We start from the raw sequence: 12,977 nt of genomic DNA, 5'->3' as shown, positions 1-12,977 counted from the left end.
GACTGGCCCTGAACTCAAATCCACCTGCCTCTGCCTCCTGAGTGCTGGGATCAAAGGTATGGGCCACTACCCGGCTATAGGACATTTTCTTAATTAATGATTGATGGGGAAGGGCCCAGCCCATGGTGTTGGGGCTATCCCTGGGCTGGTGGTGACTCAAGCCTTTAATCCCAGCACTTGGAAGGCAGAGTTCAAGGCCAGTCTTGACTGGCTCCAAAACCTGTCTCAAACAAACAAAAAACTCCAAAAAAAGAAAAGAAAAGGAATGGAAAATAAAAAAGTAAGCACCTGGGCAAGCCACGGGAGCAAGCCAGTAAGCAGCACAGCACCCTCCACAGTTTCTGCATCAGCTCCTACCTCTAGGTTCCTGCCCTGCTTGAGTTCCTGCCCTGACTTCCCTCCATGATGGACTATAGTGTGGAAGTGAAATAAATCCTCTCCTCTCCAGGTTGTTTTTGGTCAGGTGTTTCATCACAGCAAAAATAACCCTAAGTTACCTTCCCTCACCTACCCATGAGATGGTTCCATTCTTCTGTTAATCATTTGTGGAACCATCCAGAGTAGAAGTGACTTGAAGTTTCTGTATACCCAACCTGTTGTGACTCACCCAAGGCCTCATGGGAATCCAGGAGTGGGGTTCTGGGATCCTGCTGGTTCCCTGGGAATTGTCGACCTTGCAGAAGAAAACTCTGGGAAGTTAGGGAGACGGGGCTGTCACCATCAGCGTCAGCATCACCATCAATGTCATTATGAGTACCATTACATCATCACCAGCATCAGTAGCAGCTTCACTACTCTCATGATTAGCATCAACCACAGCACAGCATCTTTAGCATCATCAGCCCCATCTATATCACTTCTATCACTAGTATCAGCAGTACCATCACCATCATTAGCATAATCACTCCATCATCATCATCATCATCATCATCATCATCATCATCATCATCATCATCATCATCATCATCATCACCATCAGTATTATCACTCTCATCAGCATCATCACCATCAGTATTATCTCTCTCATCAGCATTAGCACCATCAGCACCATCACTCTCATTAGCATTGTCACTACCATCACTGTTTGCAGCAACAGCTCCATCATCATCATCATCATAACCACCACCATCACCTGTCTGACAAGACAGTATGGTGCAGCAGTTAACTGGAGTCTGGTGAGTACTAGTCATCCAAGAGACGTTGGGAAAAATCACTGTTCTAGATGTCCTCTGGGTGGTCCTCCCGCCTTTCCCTTCCTCTGTGACCCAAGAGGCTGATCCCATTGCTGTGCAATTTTGCTGTATTTTCTTTCCTGCTGTACTCAGATGATGGACCACCCTAGCAGGTGGGAGGAGGAAGGTGGCATTCTAGCTGTTTGCCTGCTATGGTTGGCTATGTCCCACTCCGGAAGGCGTTAGGCCTTAATCCTAGGGGCTAGTGCTGGCCCTAATGCTGCAGCAGCCGTGGGCTCGCTTGCACTGTCCTCACACCATCCACAAGCTTGTTAACTTCTTCCCAGCATCCCATTTGGGTGTGCCACCGAGACGGACTGATCACGCTGCTTAATTTCCTCCGTGTAATCTGTCTCACCATAATGACGACATTGATTTATGTAAGCATTTCTCAAGACAGGGTTTCTCTGTGTAGCCCTGGCTGCCCTGGAACTCATTCTGTAGACCAGGTTGGCCTCAAATTTACAGAGATCCACCTGCCTCTGCCTCCTGAGTGCTAGGATTAAAGGCACGAGCCACCATGACTGGCAATATTTGTTATTATGAAGCAATATTAAAGCGTACTCAAAGGAATAAATAAGTTAATCTTGTGAGATACTTATTGCAGCCAGGATGAGCACACAGTAATGAAGAGCTATTGATATTATCACTCACACCCTTCATATGCAAACATTTCTTGCAGACCCTGGAACTGAGTTCTTTGGGAGATAGGGAGGTGTTAGACAGAGGCATTGTGGAAGTCATACAATCCAGGGTGGCTTTACCAAAAAAACAAAACAAAACAAAACAAAACAAAACAAAACAAAACAAACAATAACCCAGCCAACCAAACAAACAAAAAACAGATTTTGCTCACTGTGCAGAATAATGTTTATCTTGCTTTTTAAAAAAAACTTTTGTTGCTAATTTTTTTTAAAAATTATTTTTATTTTATATGTATTAGTGTTTTATCTGCATGTATGTCTGTGTGAGAGTGTCAGATCTTGGAATTAGAGACAGTTGTAAGCTGACATGTGCGTGCTGGGAATTGAACCTGGGTCCGCTAGAAGAACAATCAGTGCTCTTAACCACTGAACCATCTCTCTAGCCTCTCTTGCTTTGTTTTTTTTTTTTGTTTTTTTGTTTTTTTTTGGTTTTTCAAGACAGGGTTTCTCTGTGGCTTTGGAGCCTATCCTGGAACTAGCTCTGTAGACCAGGCTGGTCTCGAACTCACAGAGATCCGCCTGCCTCTGCCTCCCGAGTGCTGGGATTAAAGGCGTCTTGCTTTGTTGTTTTTTTTTTTTTTTTTTTTTTTTTTTTTGAGACAGGGTTTCTCTGTGGTTTTGACCAGGCTGGTCTCGAACTCACAGAGATCCGCCTGCCTCTGCCTCCCGAGTGCTGGGATTAAAGGCGTGCGCCACCACCGCCCGGCTTTGCTTTGTTTTTTGAGACAGGATCTTACTATGTAGTTCATGCTGACCTCAATCTGCTAATCCTCCTGCCTCAGTCTTTCTAGCATTGGGGTTATGGGCGTGGCCACCACACTCAATATTTATTCTTTAAACTCTGCAGTGGTACTCCAGATCCTAGGCTGTCTCGTGTTGGAGTGGGACCACGGAAGCAGAGACAATTCCTCCTCATCTGACAAACTGCCTCATTCCTCTTGACCAACTTTGTGTCTCTTCTTAGTGATAGCTATGTATTTGCAAAGTCATTTCATGCCCATTAGCAGACTTAAGAGGATCCAGGTCCTGTCTGCAGCCGGACCACTGATACTTTGTCTGACTTTCAGCCAGCCACTGGTCCTCTCTGGTTTTCCCATCTATGAAACACGGGTTTGAAACCTGCTAGTTTCAGAGCAGAACCTCCATCCCCAACTTCCTAGACCTACCAGGCTGAGGGGAGGCAATCGGAAGCTTCCAGGTTCCAGGCTGGGGGACCGCTTGGCGGGCTTTGTTTCCAGCTGCTCCATCCCTTTGTCCTCTGAGCTCTGAGCCAGGGCCCTGCAGAGACACAGGCAAGACTCAAAATACAACAAACCTGGGCAAGTGTTGGTACCCTTGTTGGAAGCCAATGGTCTTCCCAAACAAATGTTTAGTCCTTTACATACATGCCTACCAATCCACCCATCCACCCACCAACCATCCTCTTATTCATCTGCACTGTGACCTAAGTTTCCACACATGAACCTTCATTCACCTTCTCCCCACCCCCATCTATCCATTCACCCATCCGCGCATTCCTTTCCACACTCATCCTATCCACCCATCCGCTCACCTATCTGCCCACTCATTCATCCAGCTATCATTCTATCTTCTTCTTCTTCATCTGGTGATCCACCTATACTTCCATTCGTCTACTGATTAATCAACTCTCTCAAGACCCATCTAGCCATCTGTTCATCTATCCACTGATCTTTCCATTTGTCCCTCTCTCCACCCACATATTCATCCATCCATGTAATCACCCATTCACCTCCAGCCACCACTCATCTGTTAATATTTTATCTATACATTTATCCACTTACCTACTCACCAACCCATCCACTGAATTTTTCTCCATCTCACCCATCCATCACCATCCATCTCACCATCCATCCATCTGTCCGTCCATCCATCCATCCATCCATCCATCCATCCATCCATCCATCCCCCCACAATGGCAATATAGGTCAGCACTAGAGAATCTGCCTAGAACCCATCAGTGAGGGGACTGGGGTTATCACTCAGTAGTTGAGCACCTAGAATCCCCTAGTGAGAGGCTGAGCTTTGTAACCTTAAACATGTGACTGAATGTATCCAGACTGGGGGATTCTAGGTAGAGGCTCTACCACTGAACCACCTCCCCAAACCCTCACTGGGGGTTCTAGGCAAGTGCTCTACCACTGAGTCACACCCCAAGGCCCTCACTGGGGGGTTTCAGGCAGGTGCTTGGTCAATTCTAGGCAAGTTCTCTACTGAAGAGCTATATTCCCAGCCCCAGTTTCTTCCCATTGAAACAAAAAGTGTCAGTAATTCATATGTAAATGTGTCCCAGTGATTGATTCCTGGCTGCAGTGGGAGTTGGGTAAGTGGGGAGAGCAGGAGGGGGCTCCAGTAGGGGGCTCCATGTAAAGGCTACAGAGGCTGCAATAAAACTGGCATATGAGGGGAAGGCCTGGCAGGAGAGGTGGAGACAGGATGGGGTTGCTACATGAGAGTGGGCAGGGATCTTCTATTTGCCTGTGTTATATCCCTCTTTCACTGTGGCTCACCTCTTCCGAGTTCCAGGCATTAGGGAGGCTGTAGGGGGATCCCCCCTGGAGGGGCTGGAGCAGTTCAGTCGTGGATCGCTCCCCCAGCGGGGCAGCAAGGAGGGCTCAGGGATGGGGGGCGACAGGCCATGGAAGCTCCGAGCACGGGGTCTGCGGGCCACCCCAGGAGGTCTGCGGTGGGTCCTGGGCAATTGCTCGCTGGAGTTGAGCTGGAAGTCATCATCCATGGAGATGTAAGGAGCCAGCATCTCCAAGTCCAGAGTGTCAGGGTCCTGAAAGGGGGCAGGAGGGAGTTTATAACAGGGGCTATGGCCTGGGGTGGAGCAGGGGGAGGGTCCTCTGAGTGGTCCCCCTGAAGAGCTGTTTTTCCTGCCCTCTCTCTCAAATGGGTACAAAGACTGTGTGCTAGTCAGTTCCTAAGGTGACTCAACGATTCTCCTTGGGCACAGTCCCCTTCCACAGAGATCAATCAGTTGGCCTGGGTTTAAAAGAACAGGATGCTGTGTGTCCTTCCTATTTAGCTGGAGGGCATGACAGCTGTGGCAGCTGTCATTTGTGTCACTCTCTGTGTGTCTCTCTTTCTGTGTCTTTGTGTTTTTGACCATGTCTCTCCAGCTCTGCCAGTAGTCCTGCCTTTCTATCTCTCCCTTCTTTGTCTCTCTCTCTTCCTATCTCTCTGTATCTATTTCTTTGTCTCTGTCTCTTCTCACTCTATCTCTCTCCCCTTCTTCATCTGTCTCTTCTTAACCCATCTCTCTTTGTATCCTTCATTTGTCCCTCTCCCTGTCTGTCTCCTTCCATCTTTCCCCTTCTTTGTCTCTGTGTCTCTCCAAGTGTCTTCGCTCCCTCACTGTCTTTCATTGTCTCTGTCTCTATCTGGATGCCTGTTTTTCTGTCCCTCTGCCTCTATCTTTCTCTCTTACCTTATCTGTTTCTGTCATTATCTATTTTTTTCTGTCTCCCTCTCTCTTCCCTTCCCTGTCCTTCTGTCTTCCCTTTCCCATCCTTGGTCAATGAAACAATGGTCTATCTATTCCATTGTCTATCAATCATTCTATCTACTGGTCCATCCATCCATCCATCCACCATCCATCCATCCATCCATCCACCATCCATCCATCCACCATCCATCCATCCACCATTCATCCATCCATCCATCCATCCATCCATCCATCCATCCATCCATCCATCCATCCATCTACCATCCATCCATCCACCATCCATCCACCATCCATCCACCATTCACCCATCCATCCATCCATCCATCCATCCATCCATCCATCCATCCACCATTCACCCACCCATCCATCCTATCACCCTTTTGTAAAGTCACATAAACTGACTCCTCTAAGCCAGTACTCACCTGAGCTTTATCTAGATCTTTCTCCACAGTCTTGTTTTTCCTGGCAGTGGAGAGTCTGTATGCATTCCCAAGCAACTGATCTGGGAGATCAGCCTGGAGGGAAAGAGAGCAGAAACACCAGAGATTGAGTCTGGAAGTGTTCACAATTAAGATCTTGGCATGGAGGTAGGAGTTTTTAAACTGGAGCTTGCAGGGGATCAAAGAGCAATACAAACAAAGGTGGTTTTGTTTGTTTGCTTATTTTTGTTGTTGTTTTATTTTTTGCTTTTGTTTTTTTGAGACATTGTCATAATGTAGCTAGGGAGGGTTTAGAATTTAGGCTCTTCCTGCCTCCAGTTCCTATCCTAAATTCTGGGATTACAGGCATGTCTCATTATTCTTGGTCGGTCTATCTATCTATCTATCTATCTATCTATCTATCTATCTATCTATCTATCTATCATTTTGAGGCAGATTCTGTGATGGTTAGCTTTGTCAACTTGCCACAACTTACTATCACCTAGAAAGAGGGATTGTCTATGTTGAATTGGCCTGTGGAGATTCTGTGGGTGATTGTCTTAATTAGTTAATTGAGGTAGGGGCTGGAGAAATTGCTTGGTGGTTAAGAAAATTTGTTGCGCAGGGTGATGGTGGTGCAAGCCTTTAGGAGGCAGAGGCAGGCAGATATCTGAGTTCGAGGCCAGCCTGGTCTACAGAGTGAGTTCCAGTACAGCCAGGACTATTATATAAAGAAACTCTGTCAAAAAAACCAAAAAACCCAAGCCAAACCAAAACAAAACCACAACAAGAAAAAGAAAAGAAAAGAAAGACAATTTGTTGCTTTTCCAGAGGATCCAGGTTTGATTCTGAACATCCACATAGTGGCTCAAAACTATCCAATAATTCCAGTTCTGGGGCTTCTGATGCCCTCTCTGGCTACCACAGGAACCAAGCACACATGTGGTACACATACATATACATGTAGACAAACACACACACACACACACACACACACACACACACACACACACACACACACACAATTTAAACTTAATTGATGTGAGAAGACCCAGCCCACTGTGGGTAGCAGACACCATTCCCTAGATAGGAGTCCTGAACTACATAAGCATGGGGAAATGATGCTGGGCACAAGAGAGCATACATCCATTCATTTCTCTTTGCTCCCGACTCTAGATGTGATATGACCTATTGTCTCAAGCTCCTGTCATTGTGGCTTCCCTGCAGTGATAAAATAAAACCTGTAATTACGAGTCAAAATAAACCCTTTTCCCCCTGAGTTGCACATGAATACAGATGCCCAGAGTTCAGAAGAGGTTGCTGGATTCTCTGGAACTGGAATTACAGGTGGTTGTGAGCCATCCAATGTGGATGCTGGGACCCAAACTCTGGTGCTCTGCAAGAGCAAGCGCTCTTAACCACTGAGCCGTCTTTCCACCTCCCTGTCAGGACAGTTTATCACAGCAACAGAAATAAAACTAGAAAAGGACCTCATTCCAGGCTCATCTGGAACTCACTACATAGCTAAGGCTGGCCTTGAACTCAATCCTCCTTCCCAAGTACTGGCATCTTGAGTGTGTGCCACCGTACTTACCTTGTAACTTAGGTCTTAGAGAAACCCATCTCATCTTTGAGATGGAGACATGAGAACAGAGGACAGCAAGACTCAAGTCAGAAGCCCAAGCAGAATGAGTTCTGTGTGCTCAGGGACGTGACACTGCTTACCGGAAGAGGACTTTGGGGTCGACGCTTAGCCTGTGGGGTGCTGGGGGTGGCGGCTATGGGATGCCCATCCAGAATGGGTGCCATAAGGCGGCGCAGATCTGGGCTACAGAAACGGCGAGGGTCAGCAGCCAGGGAGGCCTCACTCAGGGCCGGAGGGTGCAGGAAGGCCAGAATCCGGGGAGCAGGTGGGTCTGGAGGATGAACAGAACATAGTGGGATTACCGAGGGCTGAGGGCCAACCCCTGCTCTGCTGTGCTCAGCCTAGAGGATGACTGAGGATGGCCATTGTGTTTACTGTTAGAGAGGAGTGGCCAAAAGGCCTCATTCTAGGCCATTTCACAGTCAGATTGCTATGGAGCCTTGGAGGGTCCTTGGGGAAGGGCTTAGTGGCTGCAAAAAGCGTCTGGCCATTTTGCATTCCTGTGTGTTAAGATGGCTGGAGGCATGCACCTCGCCCCCAAGGAGTAGGGAAGTGTGAGCGACAGGGAACCGCAGTGGGAGGAAGAGAAGGCGACAAGAAGCTCATGCAATCACCTCACTCTTGGATGTAGGGAGGACTGGAAGGAAAGGCATCCTAAGCAGAGAAACGGCACGGGGGAAGGCAGTGAACGGAAAGAGTGTGGCATGCCCTGAGTGCCGAGAGGAAATCAGTGTGGTTTGGTGGGCGAGTGACAGGAAGAGAGGCAGCAGACGGTCCCACAGGGCCTTGTCTGCCGTGTGAATACATTTGACCTTTCTTCTAGGGGTCCTCAGGAAACAATGGCCTTGATCCATACCTAGACTGTTGCCAGGGATACCCTTCTGTGAGGAGGTACCCCGCTGAGGGGGTCTGCGAGTGTGTTGCTCTGTTTGTTCCAGGGACAGCACCACTCCTGTCTCTTCTACCCGGCTGTGAGGGAGGGGAGAAGCAGGAGAAAAAACAGTGGGAATCAGAGAGTGTCCTTGCCCACCTTCCTGCCCAGGTGGCTGCTCTTCCATGTCTTCCTACAGAGGTATTATCATCTAGGAGTTAAAGGGAAGGGAATTTGCTGCTTTCTCACCAGGATTTATTTTGCTTGTTTTGAGATGAGTCTCGTGTAGCCCAGGCTGGCCTAAGCTAGGGATGGCTTTGAACTTCTGATTCTCCTGTCTTCACCTCCTGAGTGCTGGGCTTACAGGCACATACCACCATGCTCAGGTTATGGGGTCCGAGGATGGAACGCCAGGCTTTGTGTATGCTAGGCAAGCATCCTACCAAACTGAGCCACATCCTTGGCCCATCAGAAATGCTTTTACTCCCAAATTTATGATAAGGGAGACTCAATCTATAATGGCATCTATCTATCTATCTATCTATCATCATCATCATCATCATCATCATCATCATCATCATCATCTATCTATGTGTTTATTTGTTGTGCTGGGGATTGAACTCAGAACCTTATGCATGCTAGGCAAACCCTCCTCCAGGCTGCTCCTGTAGTGGTGTTGAAAAGAAACTTAAAGCCTGGAGTGGTGCAGCCAACACGTATTCCAGTACTTGGGAGGCTGAGAGGCAGGAAGTTTGAGAAGCTGGTTTGCCATGAGACCCTGTCTCAACAAGACAAAATAAAACAGAATTTGTTGGGCTTGATGGCTACTGCCTGTAATCCCAAGACTTTGGAGACAGAGGCAGGAGGATCAGGAGTTCAAGATCAGTCTTAGCTACGTAGTGAATTTGATGTTGGTATGTTCTATAGAAAACCACGTCTCAAAAAAACTTAAAAAAAGCCAAACCCATATTCTTCATTACATTTCCAAATATGAAGAATTCATAGCTATATTTCTATGAATAAGCATTTATTTGAGAAGCTTCTATTCATAGACATCTCCATCCTCAAGGGAACAGGTTTATAAATACATCCTTTTTCGTCCCCCGCACCTCCCATCCCACAGTCTCTGGCTCTGGAGACAACCCTAAGGCTGGCTGGGTAAATTGGCTTTGGAGGAGTGGATCTGAGGTTGAGGACCATGCATTCATTTGCATTTCATTAGCAAAAGCATCCCATAGGGCAGAACGCAAGTACATCTGGTGCTCCCAGCAGCTCCTGGAGAAGTTATGATTCTACCCTCACTAAGCCTATCCTGGGGACGTACCAATTTAAGGTGGCCAGCTTTATTCCCCTGAAAGACAGAATGTACATAGTGACATAGGCACACACTTGGTACGCACAGACATAGAGACCTGTATTTGGAGGAAAAGGACATGCACAAAAACCTCTATGCAGCCGGGCGGTGATGGCTCACGCCTTTAATCCCAGCACTCGGGAGGCAGAGGCAGGTGGATCTCTGTGAGTTCGAGGCCAGCCTGGTCTACAAGAGCTAGTTCCAGGACAGGAACCAAAAAAAGCTACGGAGAAACCTTGTCTCGAAAATCAAAAAAAAAAAAAAAAAAAAAAAAAAAAAAAAAAAAAAAACCAAAAACACCTCTATGCACTTTGTGTCATGTATATGCATGCAGACTGCATGGAGCTCATTCGCTTATTCAGTCCACAGACACCTCTTAGTTAAGCATCAATACACAGAGGTTGAGAACAAGAACTCTGAAGCTAGCATCTTGGGTTCAAATCTCAGCTCTGCCATTTCTGAGCTGTGTGACTTTAAACGTGTGACTGAATGTCTCTGCCTAGACCAGTGTGCTCTAGGCAGGGGCTCTACCACTGACTCACACTCTCAGCCCCTCACTGGGGGATTCTAGGCAGGGGCTCTACCCCTGAGCCAAATCTCCAGCTGTTTTGAGAGATTCTATGCAGGAGCTCAGCTCCTACCCCCAACCCCTGCCATTTCCCCAGCCCCTCACTGGGCCATTCCAAGCAGGCACTCTACTCCAGACTTTAGCAATTTGAATTCCTAAAGTGAAAATATGCAGCAATATGACATGTGGCAAGGATGGGGAGCACTGGGGTTCACATACTCTGCTGGAGGGAAGGCAGAATGGCACAGCACTGTGAGAAGAGTTTTCAGTTCCTTAGAAAGTTCAGTTTTCATGGAAACATATGACCTCCACATTCCCCTCCTAGATGCTTACCCAGGAGAAATGAAAATGTTCATTCTCACAAGATCCCACTTGAGAATGTTTATAATGGCTGTTTGTATAACCCCCCAAACAGGACACAGCCCAAAGTCCCCCAGCTGGCACATAGATAAACAAACAGTGGCTGATTCATTCTCCAGACCACTAGTCACCATGAGAAAGGAACTGTTGGTCTGGACCTAGTTAGCACTCGAGAGCCAGAGGCAGGAGGATTGCTATGAGTTTGATACCAGCTTGGCCTACATGAGAACCTCTCTCAAAACACCAACAAGTATTTCTTGTTTTGTTTTTTTGAGATAGGGTTTCTCTGTGTAACAGCCCTGGCTGTCCTGGAACTCACTCTGTAGATCAGCTGGCCTAAACTCACTGAGATCTGCCTGTCTTTGTCTCCTGAGTGCGGGGATTAAAGGTGTGTGCTGCCGCCACCACCACCCAGAAAAATAAATATTTATTTATATGTGTATGGATTTTTGCTTGCCTATATGACTGTGCACCATGTATGTGGAGCATCCACAGAGGAGGATGCCTGATCCTCTGGGACTGGAGTTGCAGATGGGTGTGAGCCACCATGTGGGTGCTGGGAATTGAACCCAGGTCCTTTGGAAGAATAGCCAATGCTCTTATCTGTTAACTCATCTCTTCAACCTCTTCAACCCATTGATCTATCACCAATAATTTTTTTAGAAAAATTAGCAAGGGTCCCCGGTGGTGCATACCTTTAATCCTAACATTTGGGAAGCAGAGGCAGGTATATCTCTGTGAGTCTGAGGCCAGCCTGGTCTACATAGAGTTCTAAGACAGTCAAGGTCACTTAGAGAAACCTTGTCTTGAAAAACAAAACTAAAACAGAACACACAGATGCATATGTGCATTCATATGGCCATATGTGTTCCCCACAGGCACCCATGTACACTTCCTTATACACGCACAAAGCACAGGTCTGCCAATGTATCCCTCTATACATATTACACCCTCTGCTCACCTGATCAGGAAGTGGACACAGATGATACTTTCTGACTGGGGGCCCCGTCCCCCTGACACCACTGTAGCCTGAGTCTGAGTCCACAGGTAGCCTCCAGTCCGGGCCAGAAAGCGATACTGTCCCGTTACTGCCTGGCCCTTGCTCAGCACTGGGGAAAGGATGGATGGGGGTCAGTGTCTTAGTAGGGACACCCGAGGACAGAAAGCTCAGGAAGCTGGAATTAGGGATGAGAGGTCATAGAAGACAAAAATGCAAGCCCTAGCATTTGGGGTTCCGGGGGGCAGGAGTCTCACAACACCCTGGGCTTTCTGTTCAGGAGATTGGGGATTGCTGTTAGGTGGGATCATGCAGCAGCTGGCTCTGGCCTGGGGACATGTTGGTCACCTACAAGTGTGGATGCTCCTGCTGACTGCATCAGAGTCCAGTGCATGGATGTATTCGTAGGCAGAACAGCCAATCAGGTCATCAGGGCTGTAGCCAGCGACTTCTGCGATCCTGTAGTAAAATGGAGAGGTACTGGTCAAGGCCCAGATGGAGGGAAAGGGCAGGTGTTACAGACAACAACAGCAACAGAGAGACAAGGGGAGGTAAGAAACAGAAAGAGTGTGACAACTTACACCTGTAATAACAGCACTCAGGAGGCTGAAGCAGGATTGTGAGTTTGACTGTGAACTGAAATACAGCAAGGCCATATCTCAAAAAACCAAGGGCTCAGGGCATGCCTTAGTGGTAGAGCCTAGAACCTTCCATTGAGGGGCTGGGAGTGTGGTTCAGGGGTAGAGCCCCTGCCAAGCATGTGTAAGGCCCTGCATTCCACCACTAGCACCACAACAATAAGTAAATAAGTAAATGAAAAAGAAATTAATTAGGTGTGTGTATACAACAGGGTGGAAAAGGAAGAAGCAGAGAAGATAAAGAAAATAATGTGAAAGAAGCATGAAGCTGGAGCAGAAACGACAAAAAGAAAGAATGAAAATTGTTATAGACTGAAAATGAGGCCCTTTTATTGTGCTCTGCACTGGGCGATGCAAGGAGTGATGAGGACAATGGCAAATAACAGGCACTATTCTCCTACAGGACAGCTGAGGACATGGAGGTGGAGAGAGGCGAAGCTACCTGGGCAGTGTTACAGACCCAGGCTGAAAATCCAAGGCATCAGAACCTAGAGTCACTGCTTCCGAGCATGTAGCTATGTTGGCAGAGACTTTCCTAGCATGCACAGAGTCCTAGGTTCCAACCCCAGCATGCCTGTAATCCCATCCCTCGGGAGGTAGAGGCAGGGAGTTTAGAAGTTTAAGGCCATTCAGAGACAGACAGGCACACAGGCAAGCAGGCACACAAAGAATTTGGGCAAAACCGGACACACACACACACACTGAGAGAGAGAGAGAGAG

At 47.5% G+C, this 12,977-nt stretch overlaps 1 protein-coding gene across 2 annotated transcripts in view; it reads right to left on the bottom strand.

Moving 5' to 3' along the window:
- Positions 1–12,977, bottom strand: part of Hif3a (hypoxia inducible factor 3 subunit alpha) — a 28,780-nt gene that overhangs the window by 2,301 nt on the left and 13,502 nt on the right. For both annotated transcript variants that reach the window (XM_005361029.2, XM_005361030.2), the window contains exons 7-14: positions 11,972–12,078; positions 11,584–11,731; positions 8,326–8,438; positions 7,550–7,740; positions 5,828–5,920; positions 4,465–4,736; positions 3,103–3,214; positions 608–689 (exon numbers count right to left, since the gene is read on the bottom strand). In XM_005361029.2, the coding sequence (XP_005361086.1) occupies positions 608–689; positions 3,103–3,214; positions 4,465–4,736; positions 5,828–5,920; positions 7,550–7,740; positions 8,326–8,438; positions 11,584–11,731; positions 11,972–12,078 (1,118 nt within the window). The remainder of the gene's footprint in view (positions 1–607; positions 690–3,102; positions 3,215–4,464; positions 4,737–5,827; positions 5,921–7,549; positions 7,741–8,325; positions 8,439–11,583; positions 11,732–11,971; positions 12,079–12,977) is intronic.

This window comes from Microtus ochrogaster, linkage group LG4 (genome assembly GCF_000317375.1).
Source record: "Microtus ochrogaster isolate Prairie Vole_2 linkage group LG4, MicOch1.0, whole genome shotgun sequence".
Classification (NCBI taxonomy): domain Eukaryota; kingdom Metazoa; phylum Chordata; class Mammalia; order Rodentia; family Cricetidae; genus Microtus; species Microtus ochrogaster.
The sequence above is the reverse complement of the archived record's forward strand: the minus strand, read 5'-3'. Positions and strand labels throughout refer to the sequence as shown.